The sequence below is a fragment of the Falco biarmicus genome, chromosome Z (assembly GCF_023638135.1).
Source record: "Falco biarmicus isolate bFalBia1 chromosome Z, bFalBia1.pri, whole genome shotgun sequence".
NCBI lineage: Eukaryota > Metazoa > Chordata > Aves > Falconiformes > Falconidae > Falco > Falco biarmicus.
This window is the reverse complement of record NC_079311.1, coordinates 56,471,009-56,495,380: the sequence shown is the minus strand read 5'-3', so window position 1 is coordinate 56,495,380 and position 24,372 is coordinate 56,471,009. Positions and strand designations below refer to the sequence as shown.

The 24,372-nt window shown below is 43.7% G+C and overlaps 1 protein-coding gene across 5 annotated transcripts in view; it reads left to right on the top strand.

The window, feature by feature from the left end:
* Positions 1 to 3,791: 3,791 nt before the first annotated feature.
* Positions 3,792 to 24,372, top strand: part of SMARCA2 (SWI/SNF related, matrix associated, actin dependent regulator of chromatin, subfamily a, member 2) — a 120,085-nt gene continuing 99,504 nt past the window's right edge. Inside the window, exons 1-2 of one of the 5 annotated variants that reach the window (XM_056323761.1) lie at positions 3,792 to 3,947; positions 13,896 to 14,156. In XM_056323761.1, coding sequence (XP_056179736.1) covers positions 13,932 to 14,156 — 225 coding nt within the window. In that variant the 5' untranslated portion in view covers positions 3,792 to 3,947; positions 13,896 to 13,931. Of the gene's footprint in view, positions 3,948 to 4,146; positions 4,272 to 5,165; positions 5,183 to 5,459; positions 5,598 to 13,895; positions 14,157 to 24,372 lie in introns of those variants that run through there. The other 4 variants (XM_056323763.1, XM_056323764.1, XM_056323762.1 and 1 more) reach the window with 4 other exon arrangements.

The window sequence follows — 24,372 nt, the reverse complement described above, 5'->3', positions numbered from 1 at the left end:
AAAAACTCTAACCAGCTCTAATAATTACTTTGTTGCCAGTCATGCCAGGCTGAGATGTACCACTTCCACAGAGTACGGCATAGTACTACACATTGCAGATCAATAGATGGGTAAAGAGTATTCCTCCCTCTAGTATTCACGTACTTCTGGAAAAGTACTGTTCTCAATATATAATGGATAGGGCATGAGAAGACTTTTGCAGAGATTACCAGCAAAACAGACAGTTTCCAGGGTTTCTTATCTCAGTGATTCACTTTATCATCACAGGGTTTGTCTTCACTGATTAAAAAGAAAAAAATAATTTTCCCCTGTGTTATTTACCCAAGATGCATGAATTATCTTGGTGTAAAGGACATACACTTCCACCTTATTGCAGCAGACTCATGGAGGCCAGTCTTCTTTCCCAGTCTGATGATGATCTCAATGAGTATAACTCACTGTAAAGCAGAAGTATCATGCCTTCACCCATTTTCACCTTTAAAGGCTTTGATTAAAGTTCAAACAAATAAGCTTTTTCTCTTGGCTTTTTTGGGGGCGAATACTATCCACCAAAGCAGTAGACACAAGCAAAAACATTACACATTTCTGTAAGACAAGTCTTAAGTTTACTTACTTATGACTTCTCTGCACACTTAAAATATTTTTATTCTGTTTTGGTATTTATATAGAAACCTGAGCACAAAGCTATTCTCATGGAATGTTCTAATTTAAACCCATTTTCACTGGCTACCTAAACTAGAGCAGCTGGACTTTGCTATGAACTGGCTGAAGCACTTAAGAAAAGAGCCATTTTTGCTGCTGTGGCTGCAACCAACCTCTGGCAGAGATTTGGTAGCCGAGATAAACCACCACAAACTCTTACAGCAGGAGTCTCCATGTGGTAATGGCGAGATTGCTGTAAACATCTGCAACTCCCTGACCGTAATGACCTTCTTATGGTGTGAGTGTCCCTGCAAGAGTTCCACTAATACACTGGGCTTCTACACAGTTTTAAATATATTGGCATCATTCCTCACATAAACAATGTTCTCAATGTTCTTTAGTTCTACAACATGACATCTAGCAAGTCAAAATGGTACCTCTTCTCACTGTGGTACTTTATCTAGTCTGAAAATTTTATGCACAATTTTACTGTTGTCAGCATCATCCAAAGCATTAATTCAGTTAAGAGTACTCATTTTTTTCTTTTTGCTAAGCTAGACAAACCAAGCGGGGGGGGGGGGGGGGGTGGGGGGGGTGGGGGCATCCATTAGCACATGCACCATGATTGTATATTCACTATGCATGAAGCTTCAGCCACCCAAGTCTCATATAGTGAGCCCTTAATGATCCTACCAATTTCAGCACTTTCACAGCAGCTGAACATGCCTGCCTTGACAAATAACACTTCTTAGAAACTCTCAGTACAGGTTATAATGAGATTAAATGATACTTCATCAAAATACAAGAGAAAACCTCTTCTGATTGACATCAGCAACATGCCTATTCAACTGGAGTTTTTGTTGCCCCAAAATAAAATTGGCTGCTGCAGTCACTTCCCAAAATAAACATAATTAACTAAACATATGTGCATTTATCCAAAAGCCATGAACATTCTATATTTTGCCTAAAATAAAACATTTGTTTTTCTTTTTCCTTGTCTGCGTGCCTTTTACCAAAAAGAATGGCTTGACCTGGTTCAGAATGGCTGAGTCCAACAAGCAGTTGAGCTGTCTTGCAAGTAAGCTTTCCCTCCATTGCTTAAGGATTGCTTTCTCTTCTAGAAAAAGGCAAAAAGCCCTCAGATTTACTCAGGGGAATGGAGCTGGGGGAGCAGGGGGTAAAGACTTCCTAGTGAGAGTTACAGTAGGGTATGAAGAGGGGGGGGTAAGAAAAAAAACAAACGAAGGAAGAATCCCTTTATCTTTTTAATTTCCATTAGTGTACTTTTCCAAGATTGTTAACTACTTTCTTTTATCTTTAAGACACCGGGTTAGAACTCATAGTTTAAGACACAGCTAAAACCAAAATTATAACTAACTCGTGACTCAAAAGTTTTACGTAATGATATTGGCTATTTTGTATACACAGATTTGAACATTTCCATCTCTTTGATTTTGTTCCCAAGTTAAGTGTTTTTCACAGACAATGGTGAACTGAAAACATAGACTTTTAATTTATTTATTTATTGGATATTTAGTGCTGTTCAGTTAGCAGTAATTCTTACACACCCTTCAGCATTTTGGTAGTCACTTTACATAACAAATAAGATGAAGCTAACGATTAAGTAATAACACCTTGGAAAACTACAGTAACAGTAATTAGCACTGCAGAGCCAGCATTGTAACTTGGTGATTACTGCTCCTATTCAACCAATAAAAAAAGCCCCAAGCTAAACACCACGTAAACAATAGCTGTTACTTAATGACAACAAGGTGCATTTGGTGCTCCCAGCGTTACTTCAGGTCCTTAACTACTCCACCCCGCCACAACAGAGGGACTTCACGTTAAACACTGTCACCTAAGCATCTGTAGCAGCTACCGATTTTAATAGTGAGGTTCCTCTTCACGTTTTCTTCTCCGCAGCGCAAAGTGAGATGCACAGTAAGAGTCACACTACCTTCGGAATAGCAAATACCTCCCGTATGACATGATAAAAAAAAAAAAGATGATTACATATAACACCACGTAAGGGAGTTCGGCTCCTGTCTTGTCTGGGTTTTTTTTAAGGTCGACTCTACAGCTGGTGTTCAAAAAAACCTCTCAGACTGGCGGGCCCATTACTTTAACGAAGAACTTGGCCGTTCATTACACAAACAGGCACAGAGTTTCTACAAACAACGTGAGAGCTCTGCAGCGCTTGGCTGCAGATCATGTAAACGATCTACGGCACAGACAAAGAAAAAAATAAAAAAAATTACAACACCAGGCACGGAGCTGAGAAGCGTACTTCTAAGCCAACTGTGGAAAAGCTCAGAGGATAGAGGCAAGCGATACAGAACCAACATAATTGCGCTATTTACCCTTCCTGTCCCTAAGAGGCAAGGGATCCAACTCCGCTCTTCACACAGCCTTAACTGCATCTGCGACCGCTCCGGGAGCCGCCCCCAGACCCGCGGTGGGCAGCGGCTCCCAGCCCCGGCGCTGCCTCCCCGCCCGGCCTCCGAGGCCCGCGCCCGCCTGACAGGCCGCTTCAGCTGGAATGTTCTCGGCAGCCTCCTCTCGTCCAGGACGGCACCCTCCGCCATCGGAAACCGGGAACAGAGGGTGCAAGTTTCGGGATGAATGACAACGCCCGTACACGCCTCCCCCTCTCCCCCCCTTTTTTTTTTTTTTCAAGGCTGAGAGACACCGACACACCACACACACACACACCTCCACGCCAACCGCCAGGTAGAGGAGACCCCAACGCCCACCCGACTGTCTCCTCCCTGCCCCACACCTCTTCTCCTCTCCCCAAACTACTCCCGTGAGTGCCGCCGCCGCCGCCGCGCGGAGGGGCCCCCGTCCCCCTCCCTCCTCAGCGCAGGCGGGCTGGGGAAGGGGACGCGAAGGAACACCGGCCGGCAGCCCAGGCTGCGCGGGGGCGCACGGCAGAGCCCGCGGCGTACGCGCCCGCTCGCACACTCACACCACACTCCCGCACACCTCCTGCCCTCCCCAGCCCCTCGGCTGAGCGACAGTTAGCCGGCGCCAATAGGGCCGCCCCTTCCGCACGGGGGGGTGGGGGGGCGGGCATTCCGTCGCCAACGGACCAATGGGAATGCCGCTTCCTGAGCAGCGGCGTCGTTGAGGGGAGGCGGTGGGAGGGGGCCGGAGGCGGGGCAGGAGTTTAGGGAGAGGAGGGAATGGCTGTCATCAATGAAGTCATGTTCATAATCTAGTCCCTCGCTCCGGTTCCGGACTCGGGTGACTCACCGAGGGGGAAGAGGAGCGACATCCAGCACGGCGCTCCTCCCGGGCGGAAGGTAAATATAACTTACGGCTCGATCCGCCCCCCCCGCCCCGCTCCCTGGCACGGCCGGTGCCTGCGCCGTCCTTTATTGTTGGTGATCGTGCCGACACGCACCGTGCCCACCTCCCCTTCCCCAGGCACGGCCCCGCCGGCCGCGGGCGCCGTCGTCCCACCTGCTTCCTCTCCCCACCTTCTACGCGCCCGGCCCTCCCAAATATTTATATCCCCCAGTGGGTGGCGAGAAGAAAGTTTTGAGCCGGTATTTCTGGAATAATCACGATGCAAATCTCCGGGGTGGGAGGGAAAGAACCCCCGAGGCGTCGCTGCTGGCTGACTTGTGAGTCACCGGCAACGGCGGGAGGGACGGCGGGGAGCCCTGCCCGCGCCGTGCGGCCGTTCGTCAGCGGCGCGGCCGGCGGGCCGGCGCGGCGGCAGCCACCAGCCCGTGGCACCCCGTGGCCGTGCCGCCGAGCAGTCGTGTCACGGGCTGCGGGTGACGCGACCGGCAGAGAAATGGATCCGGGGGAGCGACAGCCTACACGCACCCCTACCGGGGCAGCTCGGCGGGCCGGGGGCGGCCTCTCCCGCCGCCCCAGCTGGCATGGGCCGCCTGGCAGGCTGCCGGTCGGCGGCTGCCGCGGGTCGCGGGGTGAAGTTCACGGTGTCCGGCGGCGGGAGAGCGTGTTGCGGTGGGGTCGTTTCTCCGCCGTGGTGCGCGCTGGCGCAGAATGGGGCGAGGAAGGGGAAGTGGGGAGACAAGAAGAGGGAGAAAGATGGTGCGTGGGGGAGCGGTTTTGCCTGTGGGGGTAGCAGCGTTACCCGGCAGAGCTGGGGAGGCCATGATCCGGATAATCTCCTTGCCTGCCTGTCACAAGCGCTACACACACCCGGGAGGGGTGAGGAGGTGGGGGCTGAGGCTTCGCCCGACAGGCTGCGGCTCCTGTTGCTATTCAGACTCTGTTTTCAACTGTGCAGTCAGTCACTCCTGCTGTAAAGGTGTCGCGATTTACTTCCCAAAATAGCTTCTCGTCCCCCCGTCCCGTTTTCCCTGCAGAAATCATGTCTTCCCCCGCCGCCTCCCCCGCCGCCTTGCAGCAGGCGTCGAAACAGAGTAGCACAAAACATGCGCTTGCAATTTTGTAATCGCCTTCCAAGCAAAAAGCATTTTATTTCCGGTGTGCGCGGATTATTTTTTTTTTTCTGTTGGGGTGGGCGGGAGCGAGGATGCATACACACGCGGATGCTCAGGTAGACGCGGCTCGCCTGCCCCGTCGGGAGAGGGGGGCGGCGGTGGTCAGCACCTGGAAAAGTTCTCTCCCCTGCCGGAGGCGGGGGCAGGCGGCGGGCCGGTGCTGCAGCCAGCTCCGGGCGGGGCAGGAGAGCAGCGGAGCCCGTTCCCTGGGCCTCCGTGGAAGAGAGGGAGGCAAGCGCCGGTGGCGGCGGGGGGGGCGGCCTTTCCCGTTCGCTCTGCTTGTGCGAGCAGTGGCGGCGGCGGATCAGGAAGTCACCGCCGCCACACACAGGCGCACAGACATGTTTGGTCGCCGTGACATGGTGGCGGAGGGAAGGAGCGGCGGGGAGACGGGCCCAGCCCAGCCCTGAGGCATGCCCCGGCTGCTCGCCCGGCTGCCGCCGCCGAGGCTCCCCCCCCGCCGCCGTCGAGGTACGGGACCCTGCGCGGCCCGCCGCCGGGAGCGGCGCAGCCATTGCTTCGGGGGCGGGGGGGGGAGACAGACAGCGGGGCTGGCTCTCCAGGCAGGGGCGTCTTGGAGCCTGTCGGCCGGGGCGAAAACTTTCCCGAAAGGCCGGGGGAGAGAAGAGGGCCCAGCTGGCCGAGCGCGCCCGCCCCGGCGGGACCGGCAGCGCGGCGCCGAGGCCTACGCGCCGCCCGGCCGGCCGGAAGGGTGCGCGGCGCTGCCGAGGCAGGGTGCTGCCGGGGGGCGGCCCGCGGCCGGCCCTGCGCCCCTGCCCCGCCGGCCCTGCGCCCCTGCCCCGCCGGCCCGGCCGGGCGGCCTCCCCTCCCCACCCCGCGACGGCGCTGCGATACCTCCGTGGTGCGGGGAGACGTGGAGTTTTGTGTCTTGTCCTTCCCCCACCTGTAAGTTTGTGATGGAGGAGCAACAATCTGCGCACGGCTGGAAAAGTTACAGTTCTTCTGAACTCCAGCTGAAGTTACAGTTAACTGAGGGGGGGCTCCCCCCCGAGTGTGCGTTATGGTCGAGTAAAGGGAGTGGTTAAATGTCAGCGTGACTGCATAGGTGGCACCGAAGCTGGTTTTCCTTGGTATCTGCTGCTTATGTTTGATATTCAGACTTCCCAAACTTTAGATTAACTCTGTACTTTTTAAGATGTCTTCAGATTAATATTTTAGATAGGTAAATAAATAACAAACTGAAGAACTGAAGCTATAAATTCTATTTATTTATTTACTTAAGTTACCTTTTTTTTTTTTGGTAAAAAAAAAGATTATATGGGATCTATGACATGGCACTGTTCCGCTTGATTTTTTTTTCTTTCTCTATTGTTTCGATTTCTTCAGTGTTACTTGGTTTGTAACAAGTAACAAGACCCAGACAATAAACATTGTACAGGAATTTAATTGCTTCAGTAGTATACCAGTTACATGTTCGGGGTGGGGCACTCTCTTCTTGTGTGAGTTAGTATTGTTGTGCAAATAAAGGCACACTTTCTCTTCGGGAACCTAATTGCCTTGTGACTGTCTTTGACTTTGTTTCTTTTGTCCTTTTGTTATGCTAAGGAAAAAGTGGTGTACTAGAAGGATGGGATTGGAGGCAGATTTTTATGGCCATATATATCAGTAATACAAAGCAAAAAGATTGTGTGGATAATAAGCACTTAAAAATAAATTCCCAAGTTAGGTGTATCATATGTAGACTTGACAGAGGTGAGGGTAAAGCTTCATTAAATACAGTATTTCTCTCGTGAGTTGTGTCTCACCTTTAAGACTGGTATTTCTGTGGTGTTTCGTAGAACGTGTGCCAGAAGAGTGTGTTCAAAGCAGCCTTAGATCTTTTCCTTTGTTCAGTTCTGAAGTGGTCTGTGAGAGTTTCTTGTCAAGTTTGAAAAATGCTTTCACCAACACCTGAGGCTTGGGAATTAAGAAGAGAAAAAGTGCTCCAGCTAGCATTCTTATATTAAGTATGTTTTTGACAGAGGCCTATATGAAATTAATATCTGCAGATATATTTTCTAAATTTTTGTTGGACTTTCTAAGTTGAGGTCAGAATGTGCACTGTAGCAACTTTAAAAAATGTCTGCATTTTTACCTTCAGTTTCATGGTCCTGGTTAGTAATATTGCTGTGAACTAGTAATCCTTTTCAGAAGACTTTTCATTCTTCATATGACAGAACATTTTTGTAAATTACTTATTAAAATGCCTATTATATTTTTTGTGGTTTATGCTGCAATTGAATTTCTCTATGTATAAAGAGTGTTTCCTGTACCTTCACCTCTTTTGAACTTTATCAGTTTGATTTTTTTATTTGTTTGATCCTCTAGTGGAGTAGTAAACATAATGTTATGACATGAAGATCACTTGTCATGAAAATGGCAGCAGGGAAAAGCTTACATCTTACTTGCAAGTTAAAATAAGGAAAAAGGAAAACAAGGCTTACTCAAATGCAACTTTGGTAGTTTGCAAATATAGCAGAATAAGACAACTAACACTGAAAATTATTTTATTTGTTTCTGACACATGTAAAAGTCATCACTTAGGTGTAAACATTTTTGTTTGTCTTCACTTGGTAGAGAATATCTACTGTGTATCAGTCCAGGGTTTGATCACCAAGGTGGATCATTTAGAGCTGGGACCTTTAGGGAAAATGTAAACAATGTTTGTTGGCACAGAAACAATATCTCTTTTGTATCTTCACTGATATTTTACCATAAGTGACTTGTATTTAAAACAACCTTACCCCTTTTTCCTACTCTTTTTCCTTGTTTAAGGAAAGAGAAAGCCTGTCAGTAATATGGCAAATTCCTTCTGCATACTTGTAATTATGGCTTGCTTTATTTTATTTTTTTTCCCCCAGAATCTAATGTGAAGATGATGCTCAATAACTGATTAATACCTGTAGTAAAGGTCATGGTATGGAAACTTAATCCGTAACCTATCAGTGCTGTCATGAGTCATCTTTCTGTGCCCAAAGCATGTGGTGGAATCTATGTGGGTAGCAAACATGGACTTGATCTTGGGCATTGCCTGCTGTGGCTGTAGCTATGTGATTAAAGGCAATTAAACCTCTGGCTGCAGCTATCTGGCCTCTTCTCCTGAAGTCCATTGCCTCCTGCAGCAAAACCCTTAGAAAGGATCATATATCTATGCTGTAGCCTGTTCATTGAAAAGTCTGGCAGCATAGCTTACCCTAACTTGTGTGAACTCTTACTTGTGGTGATGCCTTTTGACTGTCTGTAGTATCTTCAACCCTCAGCTGTTAGCCAGTCATTTCTTGGTGCTGATTTTAGTTTTTTGTGAGAGGGTAGACTGTAAGTTAGAGTCGTTGAGAAGTTCCTTTATGAAAACCCATAATACCTACAGAGAAGGAATAAGGATTTCTAGAAGAATGTTTGTAAGGGTTTGAAGGTGGGGAGTATTAGGATTATCACCCTAAAGTGAGCTGTCTTTACATGTGTAAAGGAGCGTTATGCTACATGACTCCACAATGAAGTTTCTGGTGTAAGCATACCACCCATTCTGCTGGCATGCAGACAGTCTTTGGTAGAAGCTAGACAAGCAGCTAAAGCAGTGTCCAGAATTTATTGTCTCTGGCCTGAGTGTCTGGATAAGCAATTAAGGTGCAGCATTGCTGATTCTGTGTTTTTTAGTTTAAACTGCAGATTCCCTTCCAGAAGGTTGTGAAGTTACATGCATGAATATGCAAAGGCAGAACCCCTCAGCTGTTAGTGTGTTTCACTTCTCTTACGTGAACGGAATAACTCTGATTTATGTTAGTTGAAGGTTTGACTCTTACTGATTTTTTGTTACAGGTAAACCCATTTATTGATTGAATCATTGTTTGATGAAATGACAGTAGTTATATCCTGATAAATGTTAATGCAGTGTGTCCTCTGGGGTTGTACAAGACACTGATTTGCTTCTAAGTATTGTAAGTTATTTGGTTTAATTATGATGAGCTGCTGTTATTATTAATCAGTTCTTAAACTTTTGAACATCTTCATTTGATTATGGTTAGCAGATTAAGCGAATAGTACAAATCACTGACAGTATCATTTCATGTAGCGTAACTCCTTTAGCCTGTAGGGTATCACAGTTTCACAGTATATCTTTTCAAAGCCACACGTGAGTCATGACTTCAGCTGGAGATGTGTGGGGCAAAGCAGACTGTAACTATTTTTCTGTGAAGGCAAAGTTACTGTCTGCTTTGCAGTGTGTATGTGGCTGTTGTGTGGGTCCGCATTTCCTTTTCATCACATCTAAGTGGTGCAGTTTCCTTTCTTTCCTCTACCTATCCAAGGCAGGGATCTGGTCAAAACATCCTAGCTGAAGTTGAATTTAGGTTGACTCAGTCATCAAAAGGCAGAAGTTAGAGTGGATGGTGAAGGGAAACAACTGGAGGAACTATGAATACTTACTGTTCCATCTGTTCTTAGAATCATTGTGTGCCCTGTGGCAAAGCAGTCTATAATCTCTGGATCTTTTTGGGTGTCTAGGTGGTCTTGAATTCCAAAGTAATGCCTGTGGTTTGTTACCTGCTGTGTTTTACTTTTGGATCTACTAATATTGCATACTTTCTTCATGTGAAAGAAATTCATGCCTTTATTACCTTTGGGTTTGTAGCAGGTTTATACCAAAACATGTAATATGCTTGGATGCTGTGGGTCCTGAAACAGTGAGCTGATGGAGACCCTATTGTACAATGAATTAGCTACATTTACAGAACCTTCCAGGTGCATATAAAATGATAGTGCAGAAACATTTAGACTTTGGGAATATTCACTCAAATTTTTGTAATGTAGATATTCACTGTCCTAAACCATTTAATCTTGAAATAGTTAAGCAGAGATCCTAAGTCTCTTCAGTTTCAGCTCTTGGTTTTGTGACTTTTCTTGTATTTGCATCTGGCTGTTACTTTGACGATAGATATCTTTTTTTTTTCTTGTATCAACTCTGGCTGTCCAGCAGGGGTTGGAGAGAGATCTCTTGAGATTCTCTCCAGGGAGAACTGTGTGACTCACTGCAGCTAATTCAATTGCCACTAGTCCCATTTGGGACTGTTCACAAACGAGATTTGGTGATGTCAATGTAAGTAAAAGCAAAAAGTAATAAGGGATTACGATTCAAGAAGAGGTATGTCTTACCTGAAGTCATGTGAATAACACTACTCCCATGAGTGTTTTGAGGAAATTCTAAGATTAGACACTTGAGAAACAATTAGGCAGCACATAATGCATTTGAGAATCAGGGCCGGCAGCCCTATCATTTGGGACAATGAGATGGAAGTATTTCCTTTCATTTTATTGAAGTCCTTATAATGTTAGAAGCATTTACTTCTTATTTTTCACTCCCTCCCCCTCACTTTGTAATTGTAACAGGCATTACTCCTTGAAAAGCAGTCCAAACACAGGGGTCAACACTAGCTTTGGCGGGGAGTTGGCTTCATTTTGCTTATTTCATTACAGGCACCAGAATTTACCTAAAGTAATACCAATGTTATCTGGTTGGAGCCTAGCTGCTGTTGCACCTGTTGTCTTTGTAGGTTTTTGCTTTGACTTCAATGATGCTTTTATAAGGGCCTAGAGGAATTAAGTATCTAGCTTTTACTGAATTTTAATGAGGGCAGGGCGCCTTTCTGTGTGTTTTTTTTTTGTACAATACTAAGCTTTTTTGAAAAATGTTAAATCTTAAGTTTTTCAGCAGTTCTGTTCTGTGAACAGATCCTTAGTTGGGAGGGCCATGTGTAATGTGTTTTGGTTTGTGGCAGTGACTTTTTTAGTTTCTGTTGACTACTGCTGCCAGAGAAAATTGCTTTGTCTCTTAATACCCATGGATGTCTTTGGACAGGATTTATTACTTGGATTCAGGTGGTATTCTCTAATACTTTTATGTTCCCCTGGTATAGATCTTTATAATTATTTTTTTTTTTAATTTTTTTTTTTTTTTAGCATAGAAGTGTGCTCTTTGACATACAAAAACCTCTGAATACAAATCTCTTTAAAGTAATTCACAATTATTTAAGATTGGGTGATTTATCTGCCCTTAAAGCATGATAATGAAGGGACTTGATATGGTGTAAGGGGTGCAGCATTGCCCTCTGGTAGTTACTGTTTTTCACAGGTTGGGGACTTGCTAGCCCATTTAAAAGAATGTAAAATTTTCCAAATTGGCATACAGGACATGTTTGATGTATATGTAAGTAACAGTGTAACTAGTGGAGTTGAGACTGGAGCCAGTTAATTTTTATGAGAACTGCAAGCTGAATTTGAAATAGTGTTGAATAGAGGGAGAGATTTTGACACCCATTTTAATGCATAGGTGTAGGTTGAAGCCTTTTGTGGAATAGTGTATTTTGGGATAATGTATACTGATAGTAGTTTTGTAATAGATTGTGTTGTGGTTCTGTATAAATTTTCTGGATAGTGATGGTGGTGCTAGGTTCTGCTTTGTTAAATGGACTGAACTTGATTTATAATGTGCAGAGAGAGTCAGCTATGAGAATGTCAACCTTATATTTTGCAGTGTAATGACTGGCTCACATAAACCCCCTTTGCTGTGTGGAAATGTCTGTTGTCCTTCATGCAGCCAAACTGCAGGCCTCTTACAGGAAGCTATGGCACGGTGTATGCTGCTGCAAACATTTGATAACTTGATTCCTTTTGTGGTAATGTCATGGGGTTGTAGGGGACTAATTAGTGACTGTAGTGTTTCGGTTTTAAACTGAGAAGCTTCAGAGGCATACCCCTATTTTACCTTGCAAGGAAACAGGATTCCAAGGTAGCTTATTTCAGGTAAGTGCACTTTATTTTGAACGAGTTGAGCATTGTTCTAATTTGTCTTTAATCAGAAGAGAGTAGTAGCTATTGAAACATCACAAAAGGGAATTTATAAGCAAAAGCTGTTAAGCTGGTTTTGATTCTGACAGAACAGTTAGGTAGCTGGGGGTAAATAAGTGAAAACAGTGTTGATGTAATAGCATTTTATCTTCTGTGTGGGTTCTGATAAGACCTTGCTAGTAAAAGGCGGCAGGCGGTCAGTTCTGTAAGCTTTGAACTCCCTAATTGCGAGCAGTAAGCACCAATCAGCTTCTTTTACAACATGTCTTGCAGGTGGGCCTCCTTTCAGCTTTGTTGGGAATCTTGTAAGGGTACTTTGTTTTTCTTGAGTGTCTCCAGGGTGTTTGCAGTGTTACAGTGTGGCTTTATATAGATAGTGTCATAGCAGGGTTACACCACTTACTCCTGTTAGAAAGTAATTACTGCCAACTATGTATGAATAGTGGTGAGCCCAGATGTGAAAGGTGGAACACTCTTCTGTGATACATTCTGTAAGGACAGAGGCTGGGACAGGGAGTCATCTTAGGTCTTGTAATATACCAATTGCATTGAAATTACCTTGTGATGTACCAAATGATAATGTTTTTTAATAAGACTCATTTTTTGTTGTATTGGCTTTATTATTATGGGACAAGCAAGCATGGGCAGGTAAGCTTACTATAAACCTACATGTAAAGTAAATAAAGGGAACAAGCTAAGCCCATCTAGTCATCAGCTATTTCTGGAAGTGGTGATCCTACTTGCTTCTTTGCACTGGTGCTGGGACTCATTTGTCTTTTCAGGAAGTCAGGTCAGTAACCTAAATCACTAGATGGTTTGGTGGATTTGGTTTGTTGTTTTATTTTGGTGTTTGGGGTTTTTTTAAGTGTAGGGTTACTTTTCTTTTGGCTTTACTTAAATAATGAGATCACTGTGTAGTCAAACACATGCAACATCAAACACATGTTGCAACTGAGGAGTACCAAGAAACATGGCTGATTTCGTTGGCAGCAACTGACCATCAGTTTTGGAAAAATATGGCAGCAGTGTCACTGTGTTACAAAACTCTGACATTGGTAAACAAAAAGTTCCTAATATCAGACATTGATAAAAGTTCTCAGAAAACTGAAGAATGTTTCAAGCCTGTAGCCTGCACCAATTTGTTCTACTAAGAACACAGAAATAAAAATATAGTAATAGTTGGTTTTCCAGCCTATAAAAAGCCTGCCATTTGTTCTCAGGGCACTTACTGTTTTATAAGCCACTTGAGCTGCACTCTTCTGGTTTGTGACATCAGCAGAACCCCTGAAGTGAACTATAACTCTTCATTGCAAAGTAATTGTCTTTTCTGTTTTTTTGGTTTGTTGGTATTTTTTCCTATTACAATTGCATAAAGAGATAACAAAAGAAGGCCAACATTAATATCTAACTTTTTTTTAAAAAGTCAGAAAATAGTCTTAATCCTTTAAATAGTTGTTTTGCTGCCTTACCCTGAATTTTGTAGGTACTAATTTCAGTGCAGTTGCCTGTGTTTAGGGAGAGGGTTTTGAACCACATGTTACAGAGGTGCTCAGCTATCTTCTCTGCCTTTAGCAGTACTGTGCTTGACCCCATGTGATATGTCTGGTGATGGCAAGTCAGTTGAACTATCGTCGTCTCTGGTAGATGTTTCTCATAGCATCAGTTGCTTTGTTCTGTGAGTAACATATAAATATCTAGAAACTGACTGAACTATCAGAATCATTATCCTAGTGGGCTTTTAGAAGGATGGTCAAACTGCTGTGCAACATTAAGGATCATTTAAACATCTGTTGCTGATGACAGCTTGCATGTGTATGTGCATGTGTGTGTAATGATTGCCAGTAGATTTTATTACATTTTTTTTCAATGCCCCTAATGTCACATAGAAATTCTGGTTTTGTTTTTGTTTTGTTCTGTTTTTGTTATTAGAGCTATTCTGCTAATTGAAAAGGAGACAGAAAATAGATGTCCACGCCTACAGAGCCTGGCGCCATGCCTCATCCTGGTCCTTCCCCTGGACCAGGACCTTCACCTGGACCGATTCTAGGACCTAGCCCAGGACCAGGGCCATCTCCTGGCTCAGTTCACAGCATGATGGGGCCAAGTCCTGGTCCGCCCAGTGTCCCGCATCCAATGCCAACAATGGGGCCTACTGATTATCCACAGGAAGGCATGCACCAAATGCATAAGGTAATAGTTTATTGCAAGTGAACCTTTTCTTCTTAGTAGTACCCTCCACTGATTAAAAGAACTACTTACACTACATTTAGGCCTGCATAACTGCAATTACACGTCATGTATCACCTGCAAAACTGCAGCTACATTCCTACTTCTGTCCTTATTAATCAGATATATGGATCATCTTCAGTAAACAGTTTCCTGTTCTTAGTAGACTACTGTAGAAATCATCATTTGTAAACTGTATTTTTCAGAAAGACAGGCATTACTAGGGGAAAAAATAATTGAATTATAGTGTTAAAACCTTATGGTAGACCCTTCTAACCACCTTTTTTGTTCTCCGCCCCCCCCCCCCCCCCCCCTTCCCCCCCTGTTTGAACATATCTTGTGTTTTTCTCGGATGGTTTTAAGTTTTGCATGAAATTTGTCTTCTTCTTTTTAATTAGTATTTTTAACTCTTAAAGGGCTTGTGCTTACAAATTTGTTGACTCTTCCATGTTGATGAAAAATGTGGTTTCTAAGTTATTTTATAAAGGCTCCATTTTACTAAGGAATTGAAAACTATGTAGTGTAGAACATGTGAATAATTGGACTTCAGTGGTTGTACTCATACCTTAAAATTACACGCATGCTTAGACTATCGTTAATGTATTTTGCTTTGAGAACAAAACTTGCTTGCACGGAATTTCCTCTGTGAGAACAGTCTCTCTATGTATTGTCATTTTTATTTGGTTGTGTACCAGAGATTTAGAGCTTAGGATGATTCCAATTTCACTGATGTTCTACTCTCAGGAATACACAGTCAGAACTTACAGAGCTAAGATACTGAAAACATTTTGGTAACTATGGTTGATTGCACTTGGAATTGTTATATGCACATTAAAAAAAAATTTAGTTTTAAAGTAATATAAACATATTTTAATTTTCCTCATGAATTGACCACTTCTTCATATTGCCATTTTCACATATGGATCAGTTTCATTCATTAAAACAGTGTCCAGTCAATAGGGACATGACACTACCGTCTTTCGCATGAAGAACTTTATCACTAAAACTTCTAGCAGCACAAAAACAGCTGAAGTGAAGGAGGCTATGACCCAGCTGCCCATTTCTACTGAACTGCTGGAATTTCTGAGACGTCAGTACATAGAATCATTTAGGTTTGAAAAAACTTTAAAGATCATCAAGTCTAGGACTTCCAAGTCCAGCCCCTAAACCATGTCCCTAAGCAACACATCTACATGTCTTAAATACCTCCAGGGATGGTGACTCAACCACTTCTCTGGGCAGCCTGTTCCGGTTCTGGACAACCCTTTTGGTGAAGCACTTTTTCCTCATATCCAATCTAAACCTCCCCTGACACAGCCTGAGGACATTTCCTCTCATCTTATCTCATGTTACCTGGGGAAATAGACCAACACCCACCTCTCTACAGTCTCCTTTCAGGTAGTTATAGAGATTGACAAGGTCTCCCCTGAGCCTCCTTTTCTCCAAACAGCCCCAGTTCCCTCAGCTGTTCCTCACAGGACTTGTTCTCTAGACCCTCCACCAGCATCACTGCCCTTCTCTGGACATGTTCCAGTACCTCAATGTCTTTCTTGTAGTGAGGGGCCCAAAAGTGAACGCATTCATAGTGTGGCCTCACCAGTGCCTCGTACAGGGGGACAATCACTTCTGTAGTTCTGCTGGCCACATTATTCAGTAACTAACACTTTTGCATTTGAATCTTGGAGCATGTAATTTAGCTGTTAGCCAGATTAGACACTGGCATTTCCTGATTTATGGTGTCAGTTACAGCCCAAGATTCCAGTACTCTGATGAATGCCCCAAACATCATTTTTTACATCCAGGTTTTTTACATCCTTCAGTTCTCTGTTTTCTTTCAATTTTTAAGAGATTCTGTACCTGCAGAAGAAGAGGGTGGCACCATGAATTTTGCAATAAAACAGTTGAATGCTCCATACATTATGTTTTCAACTATATATCCTGTTTCACCTTGGGTGTTCTTCAGACATTTAATGCTATCTTATCATTAGAAACAAACCAACAAATGTCATCCCACAAAGTTATTTGAGAGACTTTGGAAGTATCTAAGAAGTTCTGTGAGCCAGAGTAGAAATTATCTCATTCAGATGGCAGTGAAATGTTTTAAAGAATGCACCGCGAATGTGAAGAATCTGGAAAGCCAATTCAGAGATGACTGTAGTCATTATAGTTACAGTAAAATTGCTTTCCCGTTCCATACCTTGATTCTGATAATGGAACAAAGGCTGTAATTTCACAAGTCTTTATTTTAGTAGCAACAGCCTTGCTGTCCTCTAGATTGGCACTTCCCAAGTTCCAGCGTTCCTTTGTGTGTGGGTCACTAAGCTGGAAAATGGGTCTGTTGAAGTGATCCAGATAAAAAAATAAAATAAAATAATATCCTTTGTTAATTTTTCAGTCTAGATCAGTTTTCTGGTCTGTTTTCCTGTGCAACGCCAGAAATCATGTATCGTGACAGCTGAGGGAAGGGTGTGTTTTAAGAAATGCTGTGAAAGGGTGCATCTAAACTGTTTTGCAAATCCTCCTTGAGTGTTGTTCCATGTAATCGAAAAACTGGTCATCCACCTGCAGTTTGACCAAGTAAACACTTCTTAGCATTATGTAAAGAAGTTTGACTTTCAAGTCATAATGTAACATAACACTTTTTTTTTCCCCTAATGAAATGCAGTCACATTGAGACATTACATAAAAAGTGTCTCAGTTGCACAACTGCTCGTGAGATACACATCCCCTGTATGCAATGGGATGTGGTTTTTACTTTTAAAATTCACAACCTTAAGTAGTGAAACAACTTAATTCTATGTTAGATGTTTGACTAGCTTACAAAGAATGATGTCATGCATAAAAAACCCTCAGAAAATCCAGTGTCCAACAATAAAGAAAACACTGATTGATGCAAATTGATATTGATAAAATGTAACTCCTAAAGTATGGTTTCTTAACAACAGTTAATATGAAAGTTAAAGACTACATATTTACTTATTAACCAGAAAACCCTTCCACAGGAAAATTTACTGTTGATTTACATAATGCAGTTTTGACAGAAACAATGAATTAGCTATCTTGCTACTTTCTTAAGTAATCTTTAGACTGTTAATCAAATCGTCAGGAAAATACAGTTCCAGATTTTACTCAAATATGTGATGGATGCAAGACAGCTACATTTAAGGAGAAACACTTGAAATTCTGTCTGGGGAGGAATGCTAAACAGACAAACTAAGAGCCTCAGAGAGTCTCATGAGGTGAAAATACTTGGCAGCTGGGAAAGCTTAAAGCAAAGCAGTTACATGGTTGCCCTAATCTTACTTTTCCCTCAGCATCCACAGATGAGCTCCTCTGAAGGCAGAACACAGGGCTGGATGCTTTTATCTGAACTGGTACAGCCTTCTGTGTGCTCTTACCAGCTGGGCCATGTGATTTTAACTGTTTAACGCTTAGTTATGACAACAGTATATCTGTGTAACTTGCATGGTTCTTACTTGAGGGACGGGAAGAGTACTGTGAGCTCTTACTTTCTCTTCCATTTAATCATAACCTGATGCATTATCACTTTGTGACTTTGCAATGGTGTGTACTGAAAATGACTACTGGCTGTGGAGGAATTATGATGTCACTGGCAATATTACTGGTTTTGGTGAGTAAGAGAAAAAGTGAAAGAAAAAATTATTTTCCTACAAAAATGGTATTTTTTACTGAATATTATTTGTTCACTCAGATGGTCCATTATAACGGAAGGCAAATGGTTTCCCATTTCAAATATTGTTGGCTAGCAGATCTGTGCATGTTAGACATTCTGAGATTCTTGAAATTCTGTCATGGCCCTGGAAGTGATGCCTTTTTATCTAGCTGTCATGTTCTGTGCATTACTTTTGTGGTCTGTGTTTACATTAATGAAAAAAAGAAGTGGTGGTGTCAACCTTGAAAAATCAGTAGACATGTCATGTAAAATGATGGTTTCGTGATGTATAAGAGATTAACAGAGTTGTTGGCCAAGTGCTTGCTGCAAGGATGACCACAGTTTGTCTGGTTGTTCATCAGTGATGCATTGACTTATGCTGTGCAGTTACATCTGCTGGAAGTACAACACAGCAGAGAGGAAACAGTCTGGGGGGTTTCTGGAGTGAAGGTAACTACTTGACACAGCCTTGTGGGTGAGACAGCCAGGGGAGATGCCCCACTGGACCTGCTGTTTAGAAACAGGGGGGGACTGATGGGTGATGTGTTCGGAGGACATCTTGGGTATAGTAATCATGAGGTGATAGAGTTTTCAATTCCTGGAGCAGTAAGGAGGGGCGTCAACTGAATGGCTACCTTGGAATTCCAGAGGACTGACTTTGGCACGTTTAGGACCTTGGTTGACAGAGTCCCTTGGGAAGCAGTCCTGAAGGGCCAAGGAGTCTGGGAAGGCTGGACATTCTTCAGTAAGGAGATCTTAAAGGCACAGGAACAGGCTGTCCCCATGTGCTGGAAGACAAGTCAGCAGGGGAGAAGCCCAGCCTGGCTGAACAGAGAGCTTTGGCTGGAACTCAGGGGAAAAGGAGAGTTTAGCACCTTTGGAAGAAGGGGCAGGCAACTAGGTAGGACTACAAGGATGTCACAAGGTTATGCAGGGAGAAAGTTAGAAAGGCAAAATCCCAGCTAGACCTCAGGCTGGCCACTGCCATAAAAGATAACAAAAAGTGTTTTTACAGATCATTAGAAATTGTTGGGGTTTTACCCCAGCTGGTAATTACATGCCGTGCAGTTGCTCACTCACCCACCTCCTCACCCCCCCACCCCCACCGCTGGGGTTTGGGAAGGAGAGTTAGAAAGGAATGTAAAACTGGAAGGTTAAGATAAGAACGGTTTAACAATTGAGATAAAAACAAAATAATAACAACAATAACAATAATAATAACAGTTATAATGAAAAGGAGTGAGAAGGGGAGGGGAATGAAATCCAAAGGGAAGGAAGATAAGAAAACCACTGACACACAATGTTACTGCTCACCACCTGCTGACTGATGCCAGCTGCTGCGAATGAAGAGACGGGACGCAGCTTGATGCAAGCAAGATGTCAATTTATTGTACAGAAGCACGAGTTTATATACACTTTCAGAAGCTGCGCTTTTTAAACAGATTGGTTCTTGAAGCTAAGCATTGCAGGCTAGGCAATCCCTGATTGGTGGTTAACTGCCATCAATTAACAGCAAGGTGTTACCTTTCCTTGGTGCCATCCGTTCCTCATTCCCTTAGCTTCTCTCAGCATGACTCACCCTGTTGATTGTTATCTATTCACATTCCTTGTTCTCCCAGGGTTTGTGGCCTACAAGCTCGAGCACATTCCTTTCAGCTAACATGGTCCTGATTTCCAGGCCCCCTCCTGCACCCAGCCAGTCCCTGTGCAACAATCCGCAGCCCCAGCTGAACCCCCCATTTATATAATGAGCATGACATCCTGTAGTGTGGAATACTTCTGTGGCTAGTTCAGTCAGCTGACCTAGCTGTGTCCCCTCCCAACTTCTTGTGCCCCTCCAGCCTTTTTGCTGGCAGGGCCTGAGAAACCAAAAAGTCCCTGACCACACTATTCCCACACCAAGTCCAAAACACAGCACTGCACTAGCCACCAAGAAAATCAGCTCTATCCCAGCTGAAACCAGGACAGAAACAAAAGGAGGACCAAGGATAATCTGCATCCTTTATTGGATGCAGGAGGGAACATTGCCACAAAGGATGAGGACTGAGGCAAAGAAAGCATTAAGTACCTCAGCCTTTTCCTCATCATTTAATAGCAAGACCAGTTACCCTGAGAGTACTCAGCCCCCTGAGCTGGAAGACAGAGAGAAAGAGCAGAATGAAGTCCCCACAGTCCAGGAGGAAACAGTTACTGACCTGCTGCTCCACTTGGGCACACACAAGTCTATGGGGATGGATGGGACCCACCCGAGGGTACTGAAGAAGCTGCTGGAGGAGCTCACCAAGCCACTCTCCATCATTTATCAATAGTCCTGGTTAACAGAAGAGATCCCGGAAGTCTGGAAGTTAGCCAGTGTGATGCCCATCTACAGGGTCTGGAAGAAGGATCTGGGGAACTACAGGCTTGTCAGCCTGACTGTGGTGCTGACCAAGGGAAGTTTATGGAGCAGATCATCCTGGGTGCCATCCTGCAGCATGTGCAAGACAACCCAGGGATCAGGCCCAGCCAGCATGGGTTTATGAAAGGCAGGTCCTGTTTTGACAAACCTCATCTCCTTCTACAACAAGATGACCCGCCTAGTGGATGAGGGAAAAACTGTAGATGTTGTCTACTCAGACCTTAGTAAAGTCTCTGACACCATCTCCCACAGCATTCTCCTGGGGAAACTGCTCATGGCTTGGACAGGTGCACTCTACACTGCGTTAAAAGCTGGATGGCCGAGCCCAAAGTTTGGTGGTGAATGGAGTCACATCCAGCTGGTGGCTGGTCACAAGTGGTGTTCCGCAGGGCTCAGTGCTGGGCCAGTCCTGTTTAATATATTTATCAATCATGTGGATGAGGGGATCGAGTGCACTCTCAGTAAATTTGCAGACTACATCAAGTTGCGGGGAGAGGGTTGATCTGCTGCAGGACAGGGAGGCTCTGCAGAGGGATCTGGACAGGCTGGACTGATGGGCCGAGGCCAGCTGGATGAGGTTCAAGAAGGCTCTGTGCCGGGTCCTGCACCTGGGTCACACCAGCCCCACACAGCGCTGCAGGCTGGGGCAGAGCGGCTGGAAAGGGCCTGGTGGGAAAGGGCCTGGGGGTGCTGGTCGGCAGCCGGCTGGGCATGAGCCAGCAGTGTGCCCAGGTGGCCAAGGAGGCCAGCAGCACCCTGGCTTGTGTCAGGAGCAGTGTGGCCAGCAGGGCAAGGGAAGGGACTGTCCCCCTGCACTGGGCACTGGTGAGGCCGCACCTCGAACCCTGTGTTCAGGTTTGGGCCCCTCACTGCAGGAGGGACGTAGAGGGGCTTCAGCGTGTCCAGGGAAGGGCAGCGGGGCTGGGGAAGGGTCTGGAGCACAAGGCTTGCGAGGAGCAGCTGAGGGAACTGGGTTTCTTTAGTCTGGAGAGGAGGAGGCTCAGGGGAGACCTTATTATGCTCTGTACAACTATGTGAAAGTAGGTTATAGTGAGAGTGGGGGTAGGTCTCTTCTCCCAGATAAGACGGGATCAGATGAAAGAAAATGGCCTTAGGTTGTGCCAGGGGAGGTTTAGATTAGATATTAAGGTAAAAGTCTTCACAGAAAGTGTGGTCAAGCACCAGAACAGGCTGCTCAGGTAAGCGGTGAAATCACCATCCCTGGAGGTGTTTAAAATATACATAGATGTGTGCTGAGGGACATGGTTTAGTGGTGGCCTTGGCAGTCCTGTGTTAACTGTTAAACTTGATGATCTCAAAGGTCTTTTCCAACCTAAACAATTTGGTGTTTCTATGTGAGAACACATTCCTGTTTGGTTTATGTAATTTTTCTTGGTATAAAGGAGGCATGGTATAGAAGAAATCTAGCTTGATACTTGATTTTAGTCTCTGATTTCAAGGCTGGTGTTTTGTTTGTTTGCTTTTTTAAGAAGGGGGAAGGAAACAAAAGGAGACACCATAATCTGACAGTTTACCTGGAAATAGGTCAAACTGTGATGCAATGCTGTCTCTGGGAAGACCTTAGTTACTAAATTCAGAGTAAAAGCAGTGTAGGCAAAATGTTCCTTATGTGTTAGGCATTGAAGTCTGTAAGTCTGCCAAGTTTGTAGGTGTGGGCTTACATACAGTTGAAGTTCAGTCCTCATTTTCTGTAAGCACTGTTTATATATCTGGCGTGTTCTGTGGTTGTTCTGACTTATGGGGACCAATGAAAATAGTAAAGTGTACTCAAAGTTGAGTATGTCTCAACCTCCTGTTTCCCTTCTGTCACATTAAAACAATAAAAAAAAAGTATCCCAACATGGTAGTGGTGCCTTGCTTATAGTGTAAGTTACATTTCTCATGTCAACAATGTCGTAGTGGAAGATAATCTTTAGTAATTTATACAGTACTGAAAAATTTACAGAAATTATATTGTGTGTGATCCGTTCTGTAGTTTTTAATCTGTTACATAGATTTTAAGTTATCATCTAACTCTGTAACTATATGATTATTCAAAGAAGTTATGAAGAATAACTGATTTTCAGTTCTTGTAGTCCTCTGCTGAATTGTCTCACTTACTTTATAGGGTTTTTCCATAGACAGTAGAGGTGCCTTTAGATTAAAAACATTCTTGGAAATACAAGTCTCTTTGCATAAATTAGCAGTACTGTGATCATTAAAACTAATTTTGTCTTGGAAGAAGTTTATGCCATCTTCACCTTTTGTAGCTTTGCTAGTAAAAAACCTGATTAATGAGTTCTACCTTTCCTAATCTGTTTCTAATGAATTTCACTTTTAGTCTTTTCACAGCATAATTTCTGCAAACACACAGAAGCAAACCCCTTTCTTGCTATATTTAGGCTCCCTTCCATTAGACTCGAAGCATTTCAGTTTGCTGCAGGTTTTGGTTTGTTCTTTTAAACACTTATCTTACAAAAACCTGTTCTTTAGATCAATTCTTTCCATAGAAGCATTCCTTCAATTGATGTATTCTTGTATGGTCGTGTCATTACTTTTCTGTTCCTGTTTGATTATTTTTTTTTATTCTCTTTTTGAAAGGCCACATACTTGTTTTCCTACTGACTGCTCTTTGTTAATGCTAGCTCATTTCCCCACCTTCTATATGCTGGTACTTCTGATGCCCAGGGTACGCATGCTGTGTCCCACCTTAGTCCCATCAGAGCTGTCTGCATTCACAGAGGTTTCACGGTTGCCACCCATCAGTGCAGTGACACCCATCCCTGCAGTCACACCACGGATGTGTACAGGTACAGTCCTCTGTTGTGGAAAACAGATCCAATTTCCTGCACAGTCTTCTCCTCCTGGTGGTAGTCCTAAAGATTTAGTCTCCGACACAAACCATGATAAAAGAGGAATGAATCTGGCTTTACAAGTGTTTCGATTTCTGTAGTAGTCGGCTTCTGCAGGCAGAACTCAGTGTTTTCTTCTGCATTGGTTGTCTTTGTAAGCAGGGGTGAAGAAAGAAGGAGGAATGTTCATGCCTCAGAAAAGGGCACTGAGATTTCTTGGTTAGCACAGTGGAACTATTTTTAATGTGTCAGTCATCTATCTCTACATTTCTGCTGCATGTCCCAAGTTCTTGTAGTCAGAAATAACTTCTGGACTAACAGGTATTTTTCTGATATAGGTTGTTTTGACAAATGTTTTTATACTGTTGTGACAACTAAATGATTTGATGAAACATGAAAAAAAATTACTTCTTTTCTGTAACTTCTCTTCTTTTAACCCATAGTTTCTGATAAAGAAAAATGAAATTAAATCCTTCAAAAATTCTAATAAAAAAAGCCACCCGTGTTTAAAGAAACTTTCAATCAAATATTATTACTGCAATGGAAAGTGGAAAATTTATATGAAGGGTTTACAAATTAAAATTTAGAACTAGGTGTTCCTTTGTACAAAGGGTGACCTGTTTAGTTCTGCTTAAGTTGATTCATGTGCAACAAATGGCTTGAGAAAAAGAAATGTGACAGCGCCTTTTTTTTTCCTGTGACTTCATGTAGCTTCTTTCACACTCTTTTTGTTAACTGTCTGTGTTTTCCACTGGAGTAAGCTTTCTTAACTTTTTTTAAAAAGAATTCTCAATAAGTACATGTGCATTTATATAAAACAGACTGTGAGGTCTCCATTCACAGTAGGCTTGCAGTGCTCTAAGTTAGGAGTTAATGAGCATAATCTCTTCCCTAGTTAGGGACCTGATGTAATTTTTGCTTTCACATAAAACTTCTTATTTTTCTTAAGCCGTCTTCCTTCTGATGTAACTTTTCCCATATTTTCACTTCCAGAGTCCTTCAGTTTCTATTATGGAGCCTTTTCCAGTGCCCTGTGTGTACTCAGCATGTTTTTCTGACACCAAGCTGTCTTCTCTTAAATCTCTGAAGAAGGCATTTGGCCCTGTTTTGTGTTTCAAGTACCACAAGAAATGTAGGTTTTGAGTAGCAAATGAGCTGACGGGAACTGTAGGGAGCACAAGTATTTGAGTAGAACTGTTTTCCCTTCCTTGAATGCCTGTCCCTGTTTTAGCTTGCAAAGAAGAGGTTACCTCCTGC